The sequence below is a fragment of the Cynara cardunculus genome (assembly GCF_001531365.2).
Source record: "Cynara cardunculus var. scolymus isolate 2C chromosome LG 5, CcrdV1, whole genome shotgun sequence".
Classification (NCBI taxonomy): Eukaryota; Viridiplantae; Streptophyta; class Magnoliopsida; order Asterales; family Asteraceae; genus Cynara; species Cynara cardunculus.
In genome coordinates, this window is record NC_037532.1 from 12,828,348 (window position 1) to 12,850,363 (window position 22,016).

The window sequence follows — 22,016 nt, forward strand, 5'->3', positions numbered from 1 at the left end:
TGGATAAATGACCTGCCTCACCGCACTTATAACATTTCCTTGGGTCCATTTTGCATTCTCCCTGGTGAACCTGTCGACACTGTGAGCAGACTTTTTCACTGATCTTCTGCTCAGATCTGTTATCATATCTAACAGTTTTCGGTCCTCGAAAAGATGTTGGCCCCTCCCATTTTCTTTTCTCAATAATTTTTCCTTCCGATTGTCTATTCTTATTTCGTTCAGTCACCTCAGCTGCATCTACTGTTAGTGGAAAGGTATTGGGGTTCATAGCAATAACAAACTCTCTGATTGAGGGTTTCAAACCCCAAATAAACCTCTCTATCTTCCTGGATTCAGCCGAAACATAATGTTCAGCAAAGCGAGAGTATTCAATGAATCTTTCAGTATACTCCCGAACTGTTCCATTTCCTTGTTCTAATTTCAGGAAATCTTCCTCCATTTGTCTCACTGCTGTTTTAGAACAAAATTGATTCTTGAATCGATCCACGAATTCTATCCAAGACAGAGTCTGTAAAACATCCGTTCTGGTAGACGATTCAACTTCCCACCAGAATAAAGCATTTGATTTTAATATAGAAACAGCAAATCGAACTTTATCTGTTTCCGGACACCGAATGGTGTTGAACACAGATTCCATTTCCTTGATCCAGCACATTGCTTTCACAGGATCTCTCTCCCCAGAAAAGGTTGGTGGTTTGCATGCTAAAAACATTTTAATATCTCATTCTTTATTGTGAGTGATTGGAGTAGAGGGATAAACTTCTACTCTTTTTGTTTCCACTCTATCCGGTATTCCCATAATAGATGTCAGAGTTTCCCGCAATTTCCCCATTTCTTCTACCACCATATCTCTGGTTATATATTCTGGGTGTGACACCGACCTTTCTTGAACATTCCCAAAGTAGGATTCCTCATGTTCAGAATGTATTTTGGTCCGACCCCTTCCCTGAGACTGACTTCTTCCTCTACCTCGTCCCCTTGGTCTTCCCCGACCTCTATTTCTGGACGTGCTAGTTGGAAAATTAACAGGTGACTCTTCCCTTTCTTCAGACTCTGGATGAGCCGTTCTTTCAAATCTTCTAGTTCGGCTAGACATCTGCAGAGTTTAGTGTTAATCATCACATATTCACATTCCCAAATATAATGAAGTATTCAAGTTCAGATGTGTACCTGTAAATTCATAATTACACTGGCCAGATGTAATTAAAATTTACCTTACACACTGTTCTTTTATTATCATATTTATTTCAAATGGTGCTAACTATGTCCGGGACCCTTAACATGCAATAAAATAGTTTAAGTCTAGGTATCATGCTGTTAAATACCTAAATCCCTTAAACTCAGGCTCTGATACCATTCTGAAACGCCCCAACCCACATATTGCATGTAACACATATTTCATACAAAAGAAATACATGATATCATTCCATTCAGGTCCCTTAGTACAAGAATCTAACATGACCAAATACAAGGTCCAAAAATTTAAAATACATTTCTTGTACTAATCAATCAAAATTGTACATCATAACAGATCTTCAAGCAGAAATGCATATAGGAAATATTAAATCTTCCCCTTTCCCTTACCATCTGTACCTTCTGCAACACATAGTTAAAATCACAAAACGAGGGTTAGACCAAAAGGTCTAGTGAGATACCCTATTTATGTTATTGCAGTGTGAAAAATCACCAAAACTTTTAGGGTAATTATCATTTCATATATATAACAAATATAATAATAAATAGAAATGTAATACCAGATCTTTTCCATTTATCAAGCAAAGCGTTCCGCTTATTCAAATCTCAAAACTCTGAACCAATCAGGTTCCACATAATGCCATTTTTAAACCTTTTCTTAACCAAACAAGGTCATATAAAGCTTCAGGCTAAACCTGATATTTTCTCCTCAATAACATCCAAACTATGATTTATAATAAGAACCTTGATCCTAAATCTTTAAGTCACAAAGAAATAAAGACTCCGGACCATGGTAGTCTTAAAGGATATAATAGAATGAGTTATATCATACAACACACATACAAATGCCACCCTTATATCCAAAAGTATACCTCTCCTTGATATGCCACCCTTATCCCATGGTACACCTCTCCTTGCTATGTCACCCTTATTCCTCATCAAAATATTTTCACAGAATAATTTCAAATAAACCGCAGCCATTGAAATTATTATCTATACAAAAATATTTCTTTCAAAACTTCCTTTTTATGATAAAATAACATTTCTCATAGAAAACACAACATTACATCAAATCCGGTCAACTTTGACTTAGCTGGACTTCAAATCCAGTCAACTATCCGGACAACACACAGAATGAGTGTCCGATTTACACTTGGAAATAATTCTCAATAACTTTGTCCGGATAACAAGTCCAGTCAATACCCCGCATAAAGCTTGATCGATTTATCAYTTAGAATCAAAATCATCTTTGTCCGGATAACAAGTCCGGTCAATACCCCGCTCATTACTTAGCCGATTTAAAATAATCCGGCCACCATTTGGTCGTATTCTTACTTCTCAGTTCAAAAAGATAACTTTTCTTACCAATCATAACCCGATCGACACTTAACCGGTTTAAGGCTAAACTGTTCAACACTTAGGCGATTTAGGGCTGAATCGCTCAACCTTTCATCGATTTATAAAATAATCCGGACAACACATCATTTAACTTTTGACCAGTTTAAAACAATCCGGAGAAGCCTTGTCCGGTTTAAAATCCGGATAAAATACTTAGAATAAAAGACTGATTTCTTTCCAACATAAACAAGATTCATACAAAACCAATAATAATTTTTATGCAAAAGAGTTAAGAAATTACTCACCTTATCAATCTTTTGAAATCAAACACTTGAAATCAATTTGAATCTTCAGCCAAGAATAATCCGGTCAACTCTCTTCTCTTTTTAAATCGCACAACTTTGCCAAAGCAAGAAGAGAAAGTATAGAGGCTCAACCTCCCTTTTATACTTTCCAAATCAGGAAAATCGGCTAACAGCCCCCCCCTTTTTATTCACACTATATACACACTTATGCACACATGCACACACACATGCATGCATACATATATTATGTATATATATATATATATATAACATATGTATTTCATATTATGCACATTTTCACATACCAGCATGATCAAATATAACAATTTATCATGCTATCACAAAATCATTTAATCAAATAATCACACATTAATTACCTTGGGTAATAACCAGGATCCGGTTATCACAATTTATCATAGGTTCTTCTTGAGAATCATGATGTAGAGAGAAGATTATTTGATTTTCGTGACTTTTAGGCAGTGTTAATCCTGTACATCCTGCCGCATTGTTGGTGAAGAACAAGCAAGGTTCAAGAAAAAGCAAGCTGGTCCAACTAAATGCACATATGAATAACATAATAACCTTTTCATTTGCATGGTGGTATAGTCAAAACATAAAGTGTTTGTATACATACCTTCCATACATAAGATGTGAAATTTAATTGTGCACTTAAACTCTAAATTAAGATATGAGTTTGGTTTAGTATATGAAGTCCTCCAATATGCTGTTGTTGTCATTGTTTCTCTAGGTCCAGAATCTGTTATACATTTCATCTTGTGAAAAGCAGCTGTTAAATGTTAGAAAATAATGAAGCTGTACTAATTTTTCTTCTTTCTTTATGCCCTGTGTAGATCCTGAACTCATTATCCTGTTTACTTGTCATCATCAGAGGTTCTTCTAGCAATTCCTCCGAATCCCAGGTATGGAGCATTTATAGCATCCAAACTTTCAAATACTCCTATAGACTTGATTATGATTTTTAGGAAGAAGAATGAAAGCAAGTGTAGTGAGTTTGGTTTAGTTATAGAAAGCATATGCAGATGTCTTAAAGCTAAAGTTTTCATTAAGTGTGGAAAGATATCTCTGCATTTCTTGATATATTTATATCTATGTCTATATATACATACATACATACATACATACATATGCTACTAATAAAAGCTTAGTTTATACAAAGTTTCCATTTTAAGATCTTATGTACTTTATTATTGCTTGAACTTCGAACATCAGGCATGTTTGAAGCGTGTAAATGTGTATCGTGTGCATATGTATAAAGGGATATTCTTTTTCCATTAAACCATATATAGATTAAGTTGTCTGTATGAATTAAACTAAATTGTTATTTGTTTGTTGTTTTGAATAAACTAATGTAAATGGATTGTTGGTAAACGTTTTAAACCCCGCAAGCACTTTTTCCTCACCTACCAGGTAAGACCTCGGTCTTGGTCCTTGTCATGCTCAGTCGGTAAGGTAAGTGATACTAATAAGCGCTTATCCGTAAGCATTTAGTAAATAGCCCCTGAGTTGAAGAGTTCTTACCCAAATTGTTTTTATCAGTATGCAATTACTGATAACCATTTTCAGTTAGCGAGATTACTCGGACCGAACCTCTTACACATACCGCACTTTTACCTGGTTAGCACTTGCCCAATTTGAGTTGGTAAACAACCCCTTAATGTAGCTTGATGTAATGGGAGATTGAAAGACTTATTCCAACAGTTTTGTGTACATTTTTTGAGTGAACGTGGGTATCTGGGCCAGCTTACGCTACCAACCAATGCCTGGAGTCATTATAAGTTGGTAGGTAAATCTCCATGGCCACAAGGGTTTTGGCAGTGCCAAAATCTTCCCCCAAGCTTAAGTATTGTACATTTGCAAACAAGTAATAATAGGGCCTCTGATGAACGACATGTTTCTAATTCTGCAGATTTGCATCGACTACCCTAATGAATATTTAGTGTCAATAAATGGGACGGTTGGCAGCTATGAAGGATTTGATGTAGTGATGTCATTATGCTTTGTCACGAATAAGAACTGTTATGGTCCTTATGGTTCGGATACGGGAACTCGTTTGTCATGCAATGGTAAAGGTGGAATAAATGTGGGATTTCATCGTGGTGTTGGAAAATACCTTGATGCTGTTGGGATTTATGTGATGCCCAAATCATTTGCGTTAGGTCGAAACTCTGCATTTGAAAACTATTCCACGCATGAGGTTCATCCCATGGTATTTAAAAGTCCCATTTTGGTATTTTTGTTCTGTTTTTAGTGTTTAACCATTGATAATTCAAGCCTTATATCTAAAACTTATATTAAAAGCCTATTTTGTTATCAACTAATGGGTATTTCACAGTCGAACATTGGTCATGTTTTTTTGTTAAGAAAGGGTTGTGCTACCATGTATCTATAAAAATTTCCTCTAAGAAAACCACTTTCATGGTGTTTTAAAATTAAAATATCATCGTGATTCTGTTTTTTTGCAACAACTTTGTTCTAGAATGGTAATGTCGAGGGATGTAGGACATTGGGGTGCTTTTGGAGGTAAACCATGGGATGATGGAGTTTTCTCCGGTGTCGAAAAAGTAATTGTTTATGGCGGAGTGTCGTTGAATGCGATTTGTGCCATTCAATTTTTATATGTTAAAAAGGATGCTAAATCTGTGTTTGTCAACAATGCATGGGGGAATAAGTGAAGATGAAATAGAACTGCTATCAGTAGTATGTACAAAAATTACAATATGATTTTTTGTATTTTGTCAACCTCATTATCGGTCTAGACTAATAACCGAATCTTAACCTTGTGTTTGGCAGGTTAATTTGGATGGTGTAGATGAGTATTTGACTGGGATTTCGGGGTTTTATGGACCCGTTCAAGGGTACAATGGACTGGAAGCTATAATGTCCATCACTTTTCATACAAACAAAACGATACATGAGCCGTATGGAGAAAAAAGTGGTGCAGGGTATACTTATTTCACTTCAACTGTATCTCCTGGGGAAGTTGTTGGTTTTCATGGCAGGAATGATGGTTTTGTAAGTGCAATTGGTGTTCATATGGAGTATTCCTGAAGATTGTGTGTAGTTTTTTTGGTAAGATGCATGAATCAATGGTAATTGCATCAAACTTATATGTTTTGTGGTTTTTTTTTGAAGAACTTTGTAGGGTCAATTCAGAGTTCAATTTAGACATGTTTCTGGTAATCTATACAAGCAAAACTTTGGGACGGATTTGGATAAGGCTACGAACGAGCTCGTACTTCATGTACAGCCTGATGAAGTCAATTATCTCAAGATCAATAATAAGATTCCTGGTTGTGGAATGAGGCTCGATCGCAGCGACCTTAATTTGCTCTACAATACGAGGTAATAGCTTTGGTTGTTCATATGATCTCGTAAAATAATTCTAAGAGAATTATAACACATTTAATGAGAATCTGTATTGATGATGAAGGTATTCGAAAGAAATCCCGGAATGCATATGAGTGGTTTCTGTTGGATGCGATCGAAGGAGAATGCAGATTGTTCATAAGAAGTGATGAACTCGATGCTTCTTGGTCTATATTCATGCCATTGTCGAAAGAACTTGAAGCCAAGAAGATTGCACCAGATCTGTATCTGTATGTCAGCAGAGAATCCGTCAGAGCTCATTATCTGGCAGCAAACTACAATGTCCGGGGGGGATCTCACCAGCGACGACTGAGTCGCATGTAAACGTGCTATTTTTTGTCAATCTTAAATACTTTATTACAAAAAAATTAAATATCTACGTTTCCATTTTAATTTTTCTGAAAACAAGTGTATTTTCAAAAGTAAATTGACTGCATCATGATTTTATCTTTAATCATGTGATGAAGAAATTCGTTACTTCCTCTATAATTGGAGGTCAAATATTCATTTTCTTGATTAAAAAGTGGACATTTTTCATTTTGAACATTTATTTTGGGACTAAAAAAATATTTTTATGGGATTATGTCAAGGTGCTAAAAGGCGCATCCGTAGCATAAGACGCATCCGTGTCGTTACAATAAGTCCGATAGCTTTTGTGTAAAGTGTGGATCCCTTGAGGCGCACAACGATTTAGGTTTTTTACAAAGCATGTTTTTACAACTTTTTAAAAGAATATCAAGTTTTGTAATGAGTTTTGAGTATATGGATTTAGAAACCAAATATGTGTGCAATTATTTTTTCATTCGATCTTGCAAATGCACCATATTAACCTTCAACTTTAATTAGTTGACTTGCAAAATAACCATATAAACTCATAATTCAAGACCAGATTAATGTTTCAGAATTGTGATTCATCTGCACTGCACTGCGCAGGTACACCACTAGTCTAATAATATATATATATATATATATATAGTATAAGAATCTAAATATATATATATATATATATATAAAGTAATTTGTAAATAATATATAATAAATTAATATAATAATAATGTAATAAACTGTAATATATAAAAYCAAAAWTATAAAATAATAAAGTAACATAAAAATAATAAAATAATATATATTTTTCTAATGTAAATATATAAATAAAACAAAATTAATAAAATATTAATATATAATTAATTGAGTTGATGTTTATGAAAAGAAATGATGGGTTCAATTTCCAAGAAGTCAACACCCCTTACTAAGGGGGTGCCATTAGACCATCCATACACGCCTTGCAAAGCAATTGCAAAAGCAATTGCAAAAATGCAATTTTGTGCCACATAGGATTTCACTTGCATTATTTGCAAGTCAATTTGCAAGCCACGTGGCCCACTCACTTCTCTCCAATTTTATTTTTTTCTTTTAATTATTTAAATAAACTATTTTTATAAAAACAATTACTTTTATAAATTAATAATGTTAATATATTTTTAATTACATTAATTATATAATAAATTAAATTATTTTAAACATAAAATTATAATCTTATATAAAATTACATATAACTAACATAAAACACGCACGATTAACAAAACAACACAAATAAAATTACATGTTTATTCGTCTAAAAGTTGACGGATTTTTTTATCGTACAATTTTCGTTGTTGGTCTGTCATAGTTGAAGGATCCATTTCCATCAATCCGATTGTCAATTCTTCTTTTTTAAGTTGATCTTTCATCTTCTCCCGTTCTTCTTTCTTTCTCTCTCGTTCCTCTTTCTTTCTCTCTCGTTCTTTTATATTATATTTGTTCATTGCTTCTATTTTTTCAGCATCAAGATTGAATTGTTCTTTCATCGCCTCTTTGATACGGTCGATAGAGTTAGTTGATATAGATTTTTGTGTACCTTTATCCTTTGAAGTTTTCGTTCCCATTGGATGAGCAGTCGACGTTAGCTCGGGGGTCGACGTGTTTGTATTTGAGGATGATGAGGTATATTAGCCCGAGCCATCATTTTTTGTCCTCTTTGACCCCCTATCTTCTACTAGATCAACAACCTCCAGAGGTCTTTCTCGTTGACTGATCCATTTTTTTTGATCACGCAATTCAACCCAAGCATGCAAGAAGTTGAATTTTCTACCTTCTAACGAGCTATATAACTCTAAAGCCCTGATTTTTTTGTCTTCTTCATTCAGCCCACTTTCACGTCGGTGTAGGATCTGTTCATAATAACCAACAAACTTTGAAACGGCATGATTTATTCGACTCCAACGATTTTGAAGTGCTTGACGATTCCTACTAGTTTGAGAAATCGTGTCACGATTCACATCGTAATATTCAAGTATAYGCTGCCAAAAATTCAGCCTACTTTGACCAGTACCAACTGTTGCATCTTTGCCTATGTTGAGCCAAGCACTACACAACAATATGTCATCTATGGTTGTCCATCGGGTTTTTTCATTTTTAGAACCGCTTGCTTGCTCCGGCACGAGATTTGGTTGTGAAGAAAATTCTGGAAATTGAGAAGGAGGAGTAGTAGGATTTGGATAAAATGGCATTTGAAAATTTAGTGGATAGTTAGGATTTTGGTACATCGGCATTTGAAAATTGTTAGGGTTCATCATAGGAAAGTTAGGATTAGGATACATTGGAGTAGGAGGATTTATGTTTTGTGCATCATCATTTGGATTATGGGATGAATGTTGGGAAAAATTGAAAAATGGGTTGAACTGGGGCTTTGATGGATCCATTAGAAGTAGAAAATGCAGAGATATTGAACCGAGCCCACACTATATATAAGGGTAATGGTAACCCAAGTCACGGGGTGAACAGTAGCCGAAGTCACGGGTGAACAGTAGTCGCTAAGAGTCACGGGGTGAACAGTATCCGAAGTCACGGGTGAACAATAGTCGCTAAGAGTCATGGGGTGAACAGTAGCCGAAGTCACGGGTGAACAGTAGTCACTAAGAGTGCGGGGTGAACAGTAGCCGAAGTCACGGGTGAACAGTAGTCACTAAGAGTGCGGGGTGAACAGTAGCCNCGGGGTGAACAGTAGCCGAAGTCACGGGTGAACAGTAGTCGCTAAGAGTCACGGGGTGAACAGTAGTCGCTAAGAATTTGATATAAATACAATTATACGTGACCTTATTAACCATAACACTTTAGTTTTTTAAAATGTCTGAGTCTGAGAGTGAGTATTCTTCATCTTCTTCGTCTTCAACATCAGAAATATTTATTGAATGGCTTCTTGATGATACTTCCTCCAAACTCACTACCCACTATGTTGCCTTACAAAAACAACAAACAGCATATGCAACTTCTACGTCAAAACGTAAAAAGAAGAAAAGAAGAAATATAGAAAGAAAGCGTGAAGATGGAGATCGACGTCTGTACGAAGACTACTTTTCTGAGAATCCGACATACAATGATGATATATTTCGACGTAGATTTCGAATGCGGAGACCATTATTTCTTCGCATAGTTGAAGGTGTGAAGAATCACGATCGATACTTTCAAAGTGGTATCGATTGTACCGGTAGATCAAAATTATCATCTCTTCATAAGTGTACTGCTGCGATACGAATGTTAGCATATGGTCTAGCTGCAGATGCCGTTGATGAATATTTACGAATTGTTGAAACTACAACAATAAAATGTGTTAAGAAGTTTGTACGAGCTATTATTGCAGTGTTTGGGACGAGTATTTATGAAGACCAAATGTCGCTGACCTTCAACGATTACTTTATATTGGGTACCAACGCGGTTTTCCAGGTATGTTAGGCAGTATTGATTGTATGCATTGGGAGTGAAAAAATTGTCCGGTGGCATGGCACGGACAATATACTAGAGGGGACAATAAAACTCCAACTATTATGTTAGAAGCAGTTGCTTCACAAGATTTGTGGATATGGCATGCTTTTTTTGGGCTTCCAGGCACATTAAATGATATCAATGTGTTAGATCGATCTCCCATCTTCCACGAGGTCTTAGAAGGGAAAGCACCAGAGGTAAATTTCTATGTTAATGGTAACAACTATAGTTTAGGATACTACCTTGCAGATGGAATCTACCCTAACTGGGCTACGTTTGTGAAATCCATCCCATTGCCCCAAAGTAAAAAACATCAGCTATTTGCAAAAAAACAAGAATCAGCTAGGAAAGATGTAGAAAGAGCGTTTGGCGTATTACAATCATGATTTGCCATAGTTAGAGGTCCATCACGGATGTGGTTCAAGGAAATAATCGGAGAAATATTACGAGCTTGCGTAATAATGCACAACATGATTGTCGAAGATGAACGTGACTCATACATTCGTCAATTTGATTTCACAGATGATACTAATTTCAGTATATCTATGCCTGAAGTTTCTCGAAATCATCTTCCTGAGTATGAAAATTATCTTCGAAGTCATGCAAGAATACGTAACAGGACTCACAACAATCAATTACAAGCGGATTTGGTTGAAGAGATTTGGAGCCGATTTCAAGGAGAAGAAAACAATGATTAATGTAACGTTTTATTTCTATCTATATGTAATATTTTTAATTCAATAAATGTTGTGTTTTGATATGATTTAATAAATTAATGTTTCAAATTTAAAACAATAAATTATATAATTATTATATTATATTATATCATATATTAATCGTTTTAATTAACATTGAATTAAAATAAAACATGTTATTAATTAAAAAATAATTATAATGTATATATAAATAATTTATAAAATAGTTAATAAATGTTGTAGTGGGGACCACTTTTGAAAGTGTAGGTGAATTGCAGGTGTGTAGGTGGTAATTGCAAAAGCTGACGTGACACAATTGAAAGTGTAAATGGATTGCAGGGATGTGGATGATCTTAGCACTCTTCGATAAACAATATTAAATGACCTAAAAGTTTGATAAATGACATCATTTCACCTATCTTCCTCTCTCTTATATCCCCCCTATCTCTTACACTGTTTTTTGTTTTTTAATTAATAGATAATAATAATTATTAGTCTATGGTGATTATAATTTTTATTTGTATTATATATTAATCAAATTTAAAATCAATATATTAGAAAGACAATATGTCTTGTTATTTATAAAAAATAATTTATCATTTATTTTGTAATTTTACAAATTTTAACTGCATATACAATCGTATGGTTTGTCTGTATAAAAAATTGAATAAAAACTTTAAAAATTCATATGCTAATCCTTAATTTTCATTTTATCTGTATTTTCATAAAATATATAATTAATTCTTTTGCAACTATAAACATTCAGAAAATAATCCATCATCTTTTCCGACTTTAAAACTTAAAAAATAACCAATCAAATTTTTATTTAAGTTTTTGGATATTCAAATTCTAATTTCATCAGTTTTTTAGCAATCTTTAAAAATTCAGATGATGACTCGTTTGTAACATCCCCCATCCACGTGGTCCAGAACGAGCGGTGTCACTAACGAGACTTAATTCAAAGACACAAACATTAAAGAACTACTAATAAAGTTCGAACATAGATTAACTCTTAAAACATATTTTACAACCCAAAATATTACATTCTAACAACTATTTATAAACATAGAATATTAACATCTATAAGCGAGTTTACAACTCCAAAAGTCAAACGTTCGATCTCAAGTCCCGTCCCTACCAGTATCATTTGGAACTTGTCATGTCAGTAAACAAGAACAATGCTGAACACGGGGCTCAGTTAACAGTTATAATATAAATTTGAAATAATAATATGTAACATCGATAATAAAATGAAAAACTCACAATTCAATTAAACTGAATTAATAGAAAAATCAAGACGTTTCACAAATCTCATTTCAAACATTATATAAATAAAATTCGTCAATTTCTGTAATGTTCTTGGGGTTGCCAAACCACACGAATTATCGGGCCAGCATGCGGGCACACACCCCGAGTCCTTTGTGAATTTAACCACTGTCACATGGTGGGTAATCCTAGGATCGATCCATCTGCCCTGGAGCCAATAAAATCGGCCTAGTCCACAAGGTTATTCACGAAAGCCACTATTGAGCCTAACCCTGTGGACCGAGTTCACCTGTAGGACGCCATGACTACAAAGCCGCCATAGAAGGCATCCCAACTAAAGTGCCCATCAATTGGGTGATGTTGAAAGCCAATAAAACTAAACATGTGCCATTACTTGGATGACTTTCATAAAACGTCAAGTTTCAATATAATTCATAAAAGTCAAAACTACTTCAAATATGTGAATCAATAGACTAAACTCAAATGTTAAAAATAAATGTTCAACGATTTATACATATAAGTATGTATTTTGTTTATCACTTTTAAGTGATCAATCACCAGACGGTGAACCACCGTTACTAAAGGTCAACTAAAACAACTAGTTGTCCAAGAGTCAAAGAAAGTGAAATTCGTACCTTAGGCGAAATAGAGAAGTAAAGCACGATCAAACGGGATACACGATAAGGTTCGACTTGCTTGCGTGCCTAACAGAAGCGTAAATCAGTTATTACTTAAATGATGTAAAACCATATCCTAATTTAATTAAAAAGTTACTTAGGTGCTACATGTTTATAAACAACTTAAACATCAAATATGACAGCCAGATATGCATTAAGAACTCAAACACAAAAATTAGCTTCATAAAGTTTTGTTATCGACTTTTCACAACTTTTATCTCTCGTCTTCGAGAGCATTTGTATCCCACTTAGAGGTCAATACAGAAGATACTATCTAAATGAAAGTTGTAGTATGGTATATAATCAATCTACTTGTTTTGCAATCACCTCATTTGGGTTATCCATCTATTTTTCACAAATTTTACAAAACAACAGATTAATCTTGAATAAGTGCTAACAACCCCGAAAACACACTGTTTCGAGCCACTTAGAATTATAATTGGCTTTTTAACCCTTCATAAAAGTTGTAGTACACAGTAAGTGATTTCTAACTACAAAATACGAGCTTATTCCGACTTACGGTTTGTGAGTTATTCACTGTCAAAGTTCGGGAGCTGCACTGTCGGTAAAATCCGATTTCACAATTTACCAACCAACTTTTATGATCTAAATTCCATGATTTTGCTACATTTACATGCTCTAAACATACTTCAACATACTAAACAGTAAAACAAGTCCAATAATCGCTAACCTAAGCTTAATCATGCAATTTTACTCTTTTCAACATTTTATCGAACACTTGGTGCGCGGTTAATTATATACACCAAACCTAAATTCCATACTTTACCCTTTTAATTTGTACATCAATTTTAACCAATACTAGAATTATAAACATGAAATATATCAATCCATAAACTTAGAAATAAACATAATTTATAAACCGGTCTCAAGATTTCTAACATAAACACCCTAATAAAATTGAAAGAAATTTAGACCTTTAGGAAAGATTCGGAGTGGATTCCGAATATATAATTGTCAATTTGTCTTCTTCAGTAATTTTACTTGAAATTTAGAGAGAATACGAGAGTTTTAGAGAAAGAAAATGAGGCGGTGAATGTTGCAAATGAAAACAGGGACGATAGTTTGCAATACTCTAACATTTTACATATATATCTACTTTTTTTTCTTATATATATAATTATTTTTAAGAGTTTAGGAGTTTGAAAAGTTTTAACTCCTCAATAATTACTGACCGTTATTTAAGTACGATACAATTCGGGTAAACTCGGGTCTTATAATTCCCCCCCCCCCTTAACGAGATTTCATCCCCAAAATCGTGTATAGACATGAAACTTACATCAATTAAAGAAGTTAGGGTACTCCCGCCACATATATTCTTCAGTTTTCCACGTTGCCTCATGTTCTGGGTGATTATTCCAAATAACTTTTACAAAAGGGATTACTCTCTTCCGTGTACCTCTCTTATCGCGATCAAGAATTACCTCAGACTCCTCGCGATAATACCGATCAGGTTCTATGTGCTCCAAGGGATAATCAATGACGTGCAGGAGATTACAGTTGTACCCTCGAAATGAAGAGACATGAAACACATTATGTACATGGGATAATTGTGGCGGTAGAGCTTACCTGTAGGCTATAGCTCCAACCCTTTCCAGAATTTCAAAAGGATCAATATATCTCGCGCTTAGCTTCCCTTTGAGACAGAAACGTCTAATACCATGAGTCGGATAAAACCTTCAAGAAGACTTTATCACCCGATTGGAACTCGATAGGTCGTCATTGCTTGTTGACGTAGCTTTTTTGACGAGACTGAGCCTCTTTTATCATTTGACGTGCAATTTCGATCTTCTCGGTAGTTACTTGTACTAATTCTGGGCATTCGATAACATGTTCTCCAACTTCATTCCAACAAGTTGGTGTTCGTCATTTTCTGCCATAAAATGCTTCATACGGGGCCATGCCGATACTCGACTGCCATACATTATTATAGGAGAACTTAATTAGGTACAAGTATTTATCCCAACTTCCATGCCATTCCAATGCACATGCATGGAGTATATCCTCCAATGTTTGAATTATATGTTCAAATTTCCCATCAGTTTGCAGATGAAAGGCTGTACTAAAATTCAAACGTATGCTCCAAGCTTTATGTAAATCTTCTCAAAATCAAGATGTAAAATGTGGCTCTTGATCAGAGGTAACCGATATAGGTTTGCCATGAAGCCGCACAATCTCATGTTGGAAAATTTCTGTCAGCTTATTAATTGACCAAGTTTGTCGGACAGGAAGAAAATGAGCCGATTTCATCAGTCGATCAACCACTACCCAAATTGCATATTGTTTCAAGGTTATACGGGGTAATCCGACTACAAAATCCATTGTTATGTGCTTTCATTTCTATACCGGATTGTTCAGCGATTGGAGAACACCACCCGGAAGTTGATGTTCAATTTAACTTGTTGAAAAGTGAGACAATGAGCTACAAAGTCGGCGATATCTTGCTTCATTACAATCCACCAGAAATGGTTCCTCAAATGACAATATTTTTTTGTTGTGCCATGATGAACCAAAAACATGGAGTTATGAGCTTCGGTCAGAATAAGATCTCTAAGCTCCAAGTTATTCATAACACAAGGACGATCCTGAAACCACAACACGTGATCATCATCAATTCTGAACTCTGAACTAGAATTCTCTTGTGTCTGCTGGAAAATTTTTCACGATTCACTATCGTCTTGTTGGGCTTCTTTGATCCGAGAGATTAGATCGGTTATAGCATTAGATTAGATAGAATTTATGTTTACGAACTCGGATAGACTTCTATTCTGAATTGTTCGATCTCCAAAGCCAACTCTATAGAAACAATTAAAGAAGAAACTTGTTCCACAACTTTACGGCTTAAGGCTCGACCACTATATTAGCTTTTCCTGGATGATAATGTATCTAAACATCGTAATCTTTCAGAAGTTCGAGCCATCTTCGTCGGTGCATATTTAACTCTTTATGAGTAAAAATGTATTTGAGGCTTTTATGGTCAGTAAAAACCTCATAGGTATCACCGTACAACTAATGACGCCAGATCTTGAGTGCGAAGATGAACGTAGCCAATTCAAGGTCGTGAATCGGATAATTGATCTCATAAGGCTTTAATTGACGAGAAACATATGCGATCACTTTTCTCTTTTGTATAAGAGCGCAACCAAGACCTTTCTTTGAAGCATTACTGTAAATTTGAAACCCACCAGTGCCAGACGACAATATAAGGATAGATACGACAATCAGTCAATGCTTTATTTCCTTGAAACTAGAATTTTGTTCGGAGCCCCAATCGAATTTGACTTCTTTCTGCAGTATTCGGGTCAATGGCAAAGATATATTATAGAAATATTTAACAAATCGTCTGTAATAACCAACAAGTCCTAGAAAACCACGAACTTCAGATACATTTGTAGGTTGTGACCAATTAGTGATGGTTTCAATTTTTTCCTGATGGACTTTGACACCTATGACGGAGATTATGGGCAATTGAAAGAACACTTGATCAAGCCAGAACTCACATTTGAAACGTTTTGCATATAACTCTTTTTTCCGAATAGTCTTCAAAACAACTTGAAGATGCTAATCATGGTACTTTCTTCACTTTGAGTAGATCGAGATGTCATCAATAAGCACGATAACAAATTCTTTGAGATTATCCTTGAAAACCCGACTCTTGAGATCCATAAAGACTGATGGAGCATTACTTAACCCGAAAGACATTACTAAAAATTCGTAGTGCCCGTAGCAAGTTCTGAACACGATTTTCGGAATATCACACTCTCGGATACGAAGTTGATGGTATCCGGACCAAAGATCAATTTTGGAAATGTACCGTGTTCCTTGTAATCGATTGAACAATTGTCGATTCTCGACAACGGATACTTGTTATAGATCATTACCTTATTAAGTTTCCGGTAATCGATATAAAGACGCATTGTATCGTCTTTCTTTTTGACGAAGAGAACCAGAGCACCCTAGGGTGAGACTGTTGATCCTCTATCTCAGTAATTTGATGATAATCCCTTTTCACTTATACGTTGTATTTATGTTTCTGTCTTTTCAGTTCCAGTAATCTTCACTGAGCTTGTTCAGTGATCACTGAAGAACTTATATTGTAATTCAATCAGAGACAACGATACATCAAGAAGAAAACACTCACACCAAAGAACCTTCAACTAATGTCAAAGACTGAAACTGAAGATTAGGGACTGACGAGTACGTGATCTGAAACGGTACTCAGTGATTACAAGCCTGTCTACAGATGTGTGAAGACTGCTCAAGCCTCAAAGAATGCTGAAGAGACCTCTAGGTTATTCTAGCATTCAGCGATCACAAGAAACTTTCTTAGCATGATTGTTGTTGTCTTGTCCCTATACACACAAAGGACAAACCCATACCCTTCTAAACGTTGGTACAGTACGGAGCCGACTAGTTGACTCTATTGCCCACCAACTTTAGGTAAGGATGTCTGCTCATGAATAGTGCTTTTGTACTATTCACTGTAGCAAAGAACAAGCCTTCCTCTTAAGGCCTGAAATGCACTCTAACCCTACCATTTTGCATTAAATGAACATTTAATGCACTGGGTATAAATAGAAGTGTTTCTTCTCCATGTAGAGTGCGCACAAATCACTCTCTAAACCTAATTCTTACTTTGAGCATTTTCATTCTTAAGTAAATAAACTTTTCTTACAGCATTTCTTTTCTCATTTGCTAAGAATCTATGTGTAATCAAAGAATGTTTATAAAGGTTTTCTTACCTTATCTTTCCACAAACAGTCTTGTAAAATTTGTATTGATCTTTTTTATCAATATATATTTTAAATTTGAAGATATTGTGTTTTTATTCATCCCCCCCTTCTACAAATTGCTTTACTTATCTTGTAGACTCTCAAGGGACCAACAAGTGGTATCAGAACAGTGTTCTATCTTCTCTATTCTGTTTAGCTATTTTTCTGTAGTTTATCTCTTTCCTTAGATAACTTTACTGCTTTCAAATGGCTTTACAAATTATAAACACACACACACACACCCAAGACAATGACTCTCTTGGCAAATCTCCCTGGTTTGTCCGTGACAACTTTAGTCTCTGGAAGAACCAGATGTCCCTCTTTCTTGAAGGTGTGGATCCTGAAATTCCACATTACATAGAAAATGGACCATATATTTCATTTGCTATTGCTCCGGCTGTTCCAACAACAGCTACGACTGCCGTTATTCCTGAATGACAGATTCCAAAGCTCCCTCATCAGTGGAGCGATGAAGACAAGAAGAAGATAGCTATAGACACGCATGCTAGGTCTACAAAGCTATGTCTCTTCCTAATGAGATTTATCACTCTGTGATGAAGCTCAAATATTCTAAATCCATGTGAGACACACTTTGTGTTCAATATGAAGGAACCACTCAGGTTCAAGAGACCAGAAAGATCAATTTAGTAAGGTAGTACGAAAGCTTTCTCTCTAGAAAGTCTGAAATGTTGTCCGAAGTACTTCAACGTTTTAATTGTCTCCTTATTGATCTTAGGGCCGTCGGTAGGGAATATTCCAATTTTGAAACTTTAACTAAGTTTCTGGAATGTCTTCCTAAGTCTTGGGACACCTTTTTCATGTGTCTCAAGATGTCCAATGACCTGTCCACTCTTTCTCTCTCTAGTTTATACAGGATTCTACTTAACCATGAGCAATCTCGTCAACTAAAGAGAAATCTTGTAAAAGATTCCAGGGAAACGAAAAGCTCTTCTTTAGCTTTGATCTCTGAAGCTTCTTCAGCTGAAACTTCTTCTACTCCTTTTTCTCTTCTCTTCCTTCTGTTATTATTACAAAGATAGACTCTTCTATCTCTGAGGATATTCCAGAATCTGATTTAACAGATTTTGATGAATCCCTGGCCCTCCTGACTAAGTCTTTCAGGAGATTTGCTAGCAAAAGCAACTTCTACAGATCTCCTAAGTTGTCCCTCAGGGAAAAGCCAAAGTCTGAAAGAATAGACAAGGCTTCAGCTGTCTGCTACAACTGTCACCAGCCCAGACACTTTGCAAGTGAATACAGATCAAAGAAAGCTGCAACGCCATCCTCCAAAACTCCCTCCTTCTTCAGGACTAAAGATGAAAAGTACTTAAAATTGAAGGAGAAGTACAAGAAGATGAAGAACAACTAGCGGAAGGCTAAGGGCCTTGTCGCTGAAGAGCATGACTGAGCTGAATCATCCGATGAATCATCTTCAGATGAAAAGGATACAGCCTATATCTGCTTAATGGCCATAGATGCAGATGAAGGATCTTTAGAAGCATCTACTTCCTCTGAGCCATCCACCTCTTCTTCTACTCAGGTATGTTCCCTAAATGAACCCTCTTCTTCTTCTTCTAGTCTTTCTGCACTGGATACGTTGACGTTTGACCTTTACAATGCCCTCAATGGCAAATCGAAAGAAGAAATGCTTAATATTGATCTTCAAGAGCAATTGAAGATTTGCCATTCTAAGATCAAAGAACTGACATATGTCGAGGAAAATCTTAAGGATTAGGTTATTGTAAACCAAGCCATCACCATAGAATGTGAGAAGGCTATCGCTGAGCATGAGCGAGCAATCGCTGAACTTAAGGCTGAGAAAGCTACCATTGAGGGTGGTGTAAAGCTTCCATTAAAGCCTTAGAAATCATTAATGCTCAGCTCCTCGCCAAGATAACGACTGGTTTAGGATTCTCCTATGATCAGGAAGAACGTGTTATAGATAGGTCCATGCTTAAATTTGGAACCTTTGTCTCTTCTCTTTCTGAGAGTCATCTTGAAGGAACTCCTTCGAGTTCTGGTTGCAAAGACAAAGGTAAATCCATTGTCACAACACCCCTTTCTAAGAAGTCTAACAAGTCTAATAGATCAAGGTCTATTTCTTCAGCTTGTAAAGCTTCTTCTTCTTCAAGAACTAGGAAATCTGAACCCTCTCAGAAATCCAAGTCTCATCTCAAGGTGAACTTTTCACCTAAGGAATCCAATTCCTCAAAGGTACCCCTGAGAACCAATGAGAAGGGAATCCTTGGAGCTGGTCACGTTTCAAATCTGATATTTCCTGGCCCTAAAGCTACCCCAAGCTTTAGGAAGTGTAAACACTGTAGTGAGAAAACACATATTGCCAGCAAGTATCCTTCTGCTGCCAAGGCTGGTTCACCAGCTAAGGGCAAAAAAGTAGCCAAGGCTGAGAAATCAATCAAGGTGAAATCATCCACAAAGGCTGCAAAAGCAACCAAGGTGAAGAAATCCGCTGGAGCCTCTTCTTCAGGCTCAGCAAAGACAACTCCTGCTGAAAAGTCTTCAGCATCAGATGTTGTAATTCATACCACTGAAGCCTCTTCGTCAGGCTCAGTGAAGACTTCCACTGAAACTACTTTAGTAGTGTCAGAGGTTGTTTCTCTCTCCACTCAAATCTCTTTAAGTTTAGTGATGCCATCTACTGATGCTGATTCTTCAGTTCCAGTGGATGAAGCCTCTAATAAAGATGGACCCCAATAGTTGGGTACCAATAGCATTCTTAATTTGTTTCCTTGTGCATGACGTCAAAGGTATATGGTATCTTGATAGCGGATGTTCAAGACATATGACTAGAGATAAATCCCTGCTATCTCATTTCAAGGAAGAAGGAGGACCTTCCGTAACCTTTGTTGGTAACGAAAAAGAATATACCATAGGTTTTGGTATATTAATCAATGGTGCAACAACTTTCAAACGTGTTGCATATGTTGAAGGACGGAAGGACAATCTTCTTAGCATCAGTCAACTGTGTGATAAAGATTATATAGTTAAATTCTCGAAGAATTCATGTCACGTTCTTGACAAAGATGATAAGGTTGCCTTAACCGGTTCTCGTCTAGAGAATGTATATATCATCAATATGAATTCCTCTCTCACTGAGAATAGATGTTTCTTTTCTAAAGCCTCGTCAGACATTAACTAGCTATGGCACAAACGACTTTCTCATCTCAACTTCAAAACACTCAGCGAGCTGTCAATAAATGATCTTGTCACTGGTCTTCCTCAACACTCTTTTGCAAAGGAATCTCTTCGCTCATCATGTGAAAAAGGAAAACACACAAGAGCTAGCTTCAAGTCTAAGCAAATATCTTCAGTGACTGCACCTCTTCAGCTATTGCATATGGATCTCTTTGGTTCAGTCAACGTGCAATCCTTAGCTGGAAAGAAGTTCACACTCGTCATTGTTGATGAGTATGCTAGGTACACTTGAGTCTTCTTTCTCAGATCTAAAGATGAAGCTCCTGAAGAAATCATTTCATTCATCAAGAAAATAGAAGTACTCAACAATGTTAAAGTACAATCTATTAGAAGTGACCATGACACTGAATTCAAAAACAGTACTATGGATAACTTCTTTAAGGACAAGGGAATCTCTCACAACTTCTATTCAGTGAGAACTCCTCAGTAGAATGGGGTCGCTGAAAGACGAAATCGAACAATCATTGAGGCTGCTCGATCAATGTTCAGCGAATCCCATCTCCCTACTCAATTCTGGGTTGAAGCTGTCAACACCGCTTGTTTCACTCAAAATTGAACGCTGATCATGAATAGATTCAAGAAGACAGCCTATGAACTTTTTCATTGAAGAAAACCTGCTATAAGTTTTCTTCATATATTTGGTTTTACTTGTTACATTCTCAACAATAGCGACCAACTTGGAAAGTTCGATCCCAAATATGATGAAGGAATCTTTCTTGGATATTCTTTTGTATCCAAAGCCTTCAGAGTATTCAACAAATGAAGACAGACGATAGAGGAATCTATTCATGTCACCCTAGACGAATCTTAATCAGCTATTTCAAAACCCATCTTAAATGATGAGGATGAATTAGAAAACTGGATGCTCTCTTAATATGGACAACCTGAAGCTTCCTACAGTGGTCCTCTCAACACTGAATCTCCTGAAGCTGAATATGATCCACTCATCATTCCAGTTACAGCTATTCACTCCAACGCATCTTCTTCAGAGATCGCTGCCATGCCCATTTGCTGTGTTCCTCCATCTACTTCAAACACTAATCAATCAGTGAATGAAATGCCTTCAGTTTCTGAACCTGTTTCAGTTGTTGAATCTGAGGCTTCTTTGGCGATAGTCCCTATTGCTGAAGATACTGCAGCTGAAGCCTCATCTTCTGTTTCTGAACTCGCTTATTCAGATGAAATTCTTTTACCGGCTCAGCTATGGGCGAAAGACCATCCAATTAATCAAATTCTTGGTGATCCAGATGCAGGTATCAAGAGACGTCATGGTCTGGGTAATATCTGTCTCTTTGTCAACTTTCTTTCTTTAGTTGAACCCAAGAAAATCAATGATGCTATCTCTGA

At 36.0% G+C, this 22,016-nt stretch overlaps 1 protein-coding gene and 3 pseudogenes across 1 annotated transcript; 3 read left to right on the plus strand and 1 right to left on the minus strand.

Annotated features, from left to right (window-relative positions):
- Positions 1 to 4,746: 4,746 nt before the first annotated feature.
- Positions 4,747 to 6,000, plus strand: LOC112512828 (annotated as a pseudogene).
- Positions 5,933 to 6,548, plus strand: LOC112512829 (annotated as a pseudogene).
- A 1,664-nt stretch (positions 6,549 to 8,212) lies between these two features.
- On the minus strand, positions 8,213 to 8,965 carry LOC112512830 (glutathione S-transferase T3-like). The gene has a single exon (XM_025118969.1). The coding sequence runs from the start codon at positions 8,963 to 8,965 to the stop codon at positions 8,213 to 8,215; it is 753 nt and encodes a 250-aa protein (XP_024974737.1).
- Positions 8,966 to 9,389: 424 nt separating this feature from the next.
- Positions 9,390 to 10,745, plus strand: LOC112512831 (annotated as a pseudogene).
- The last annotated feature ends 11,271 nt before the right edge of the window (positions 10,746 to 22,016 follow it).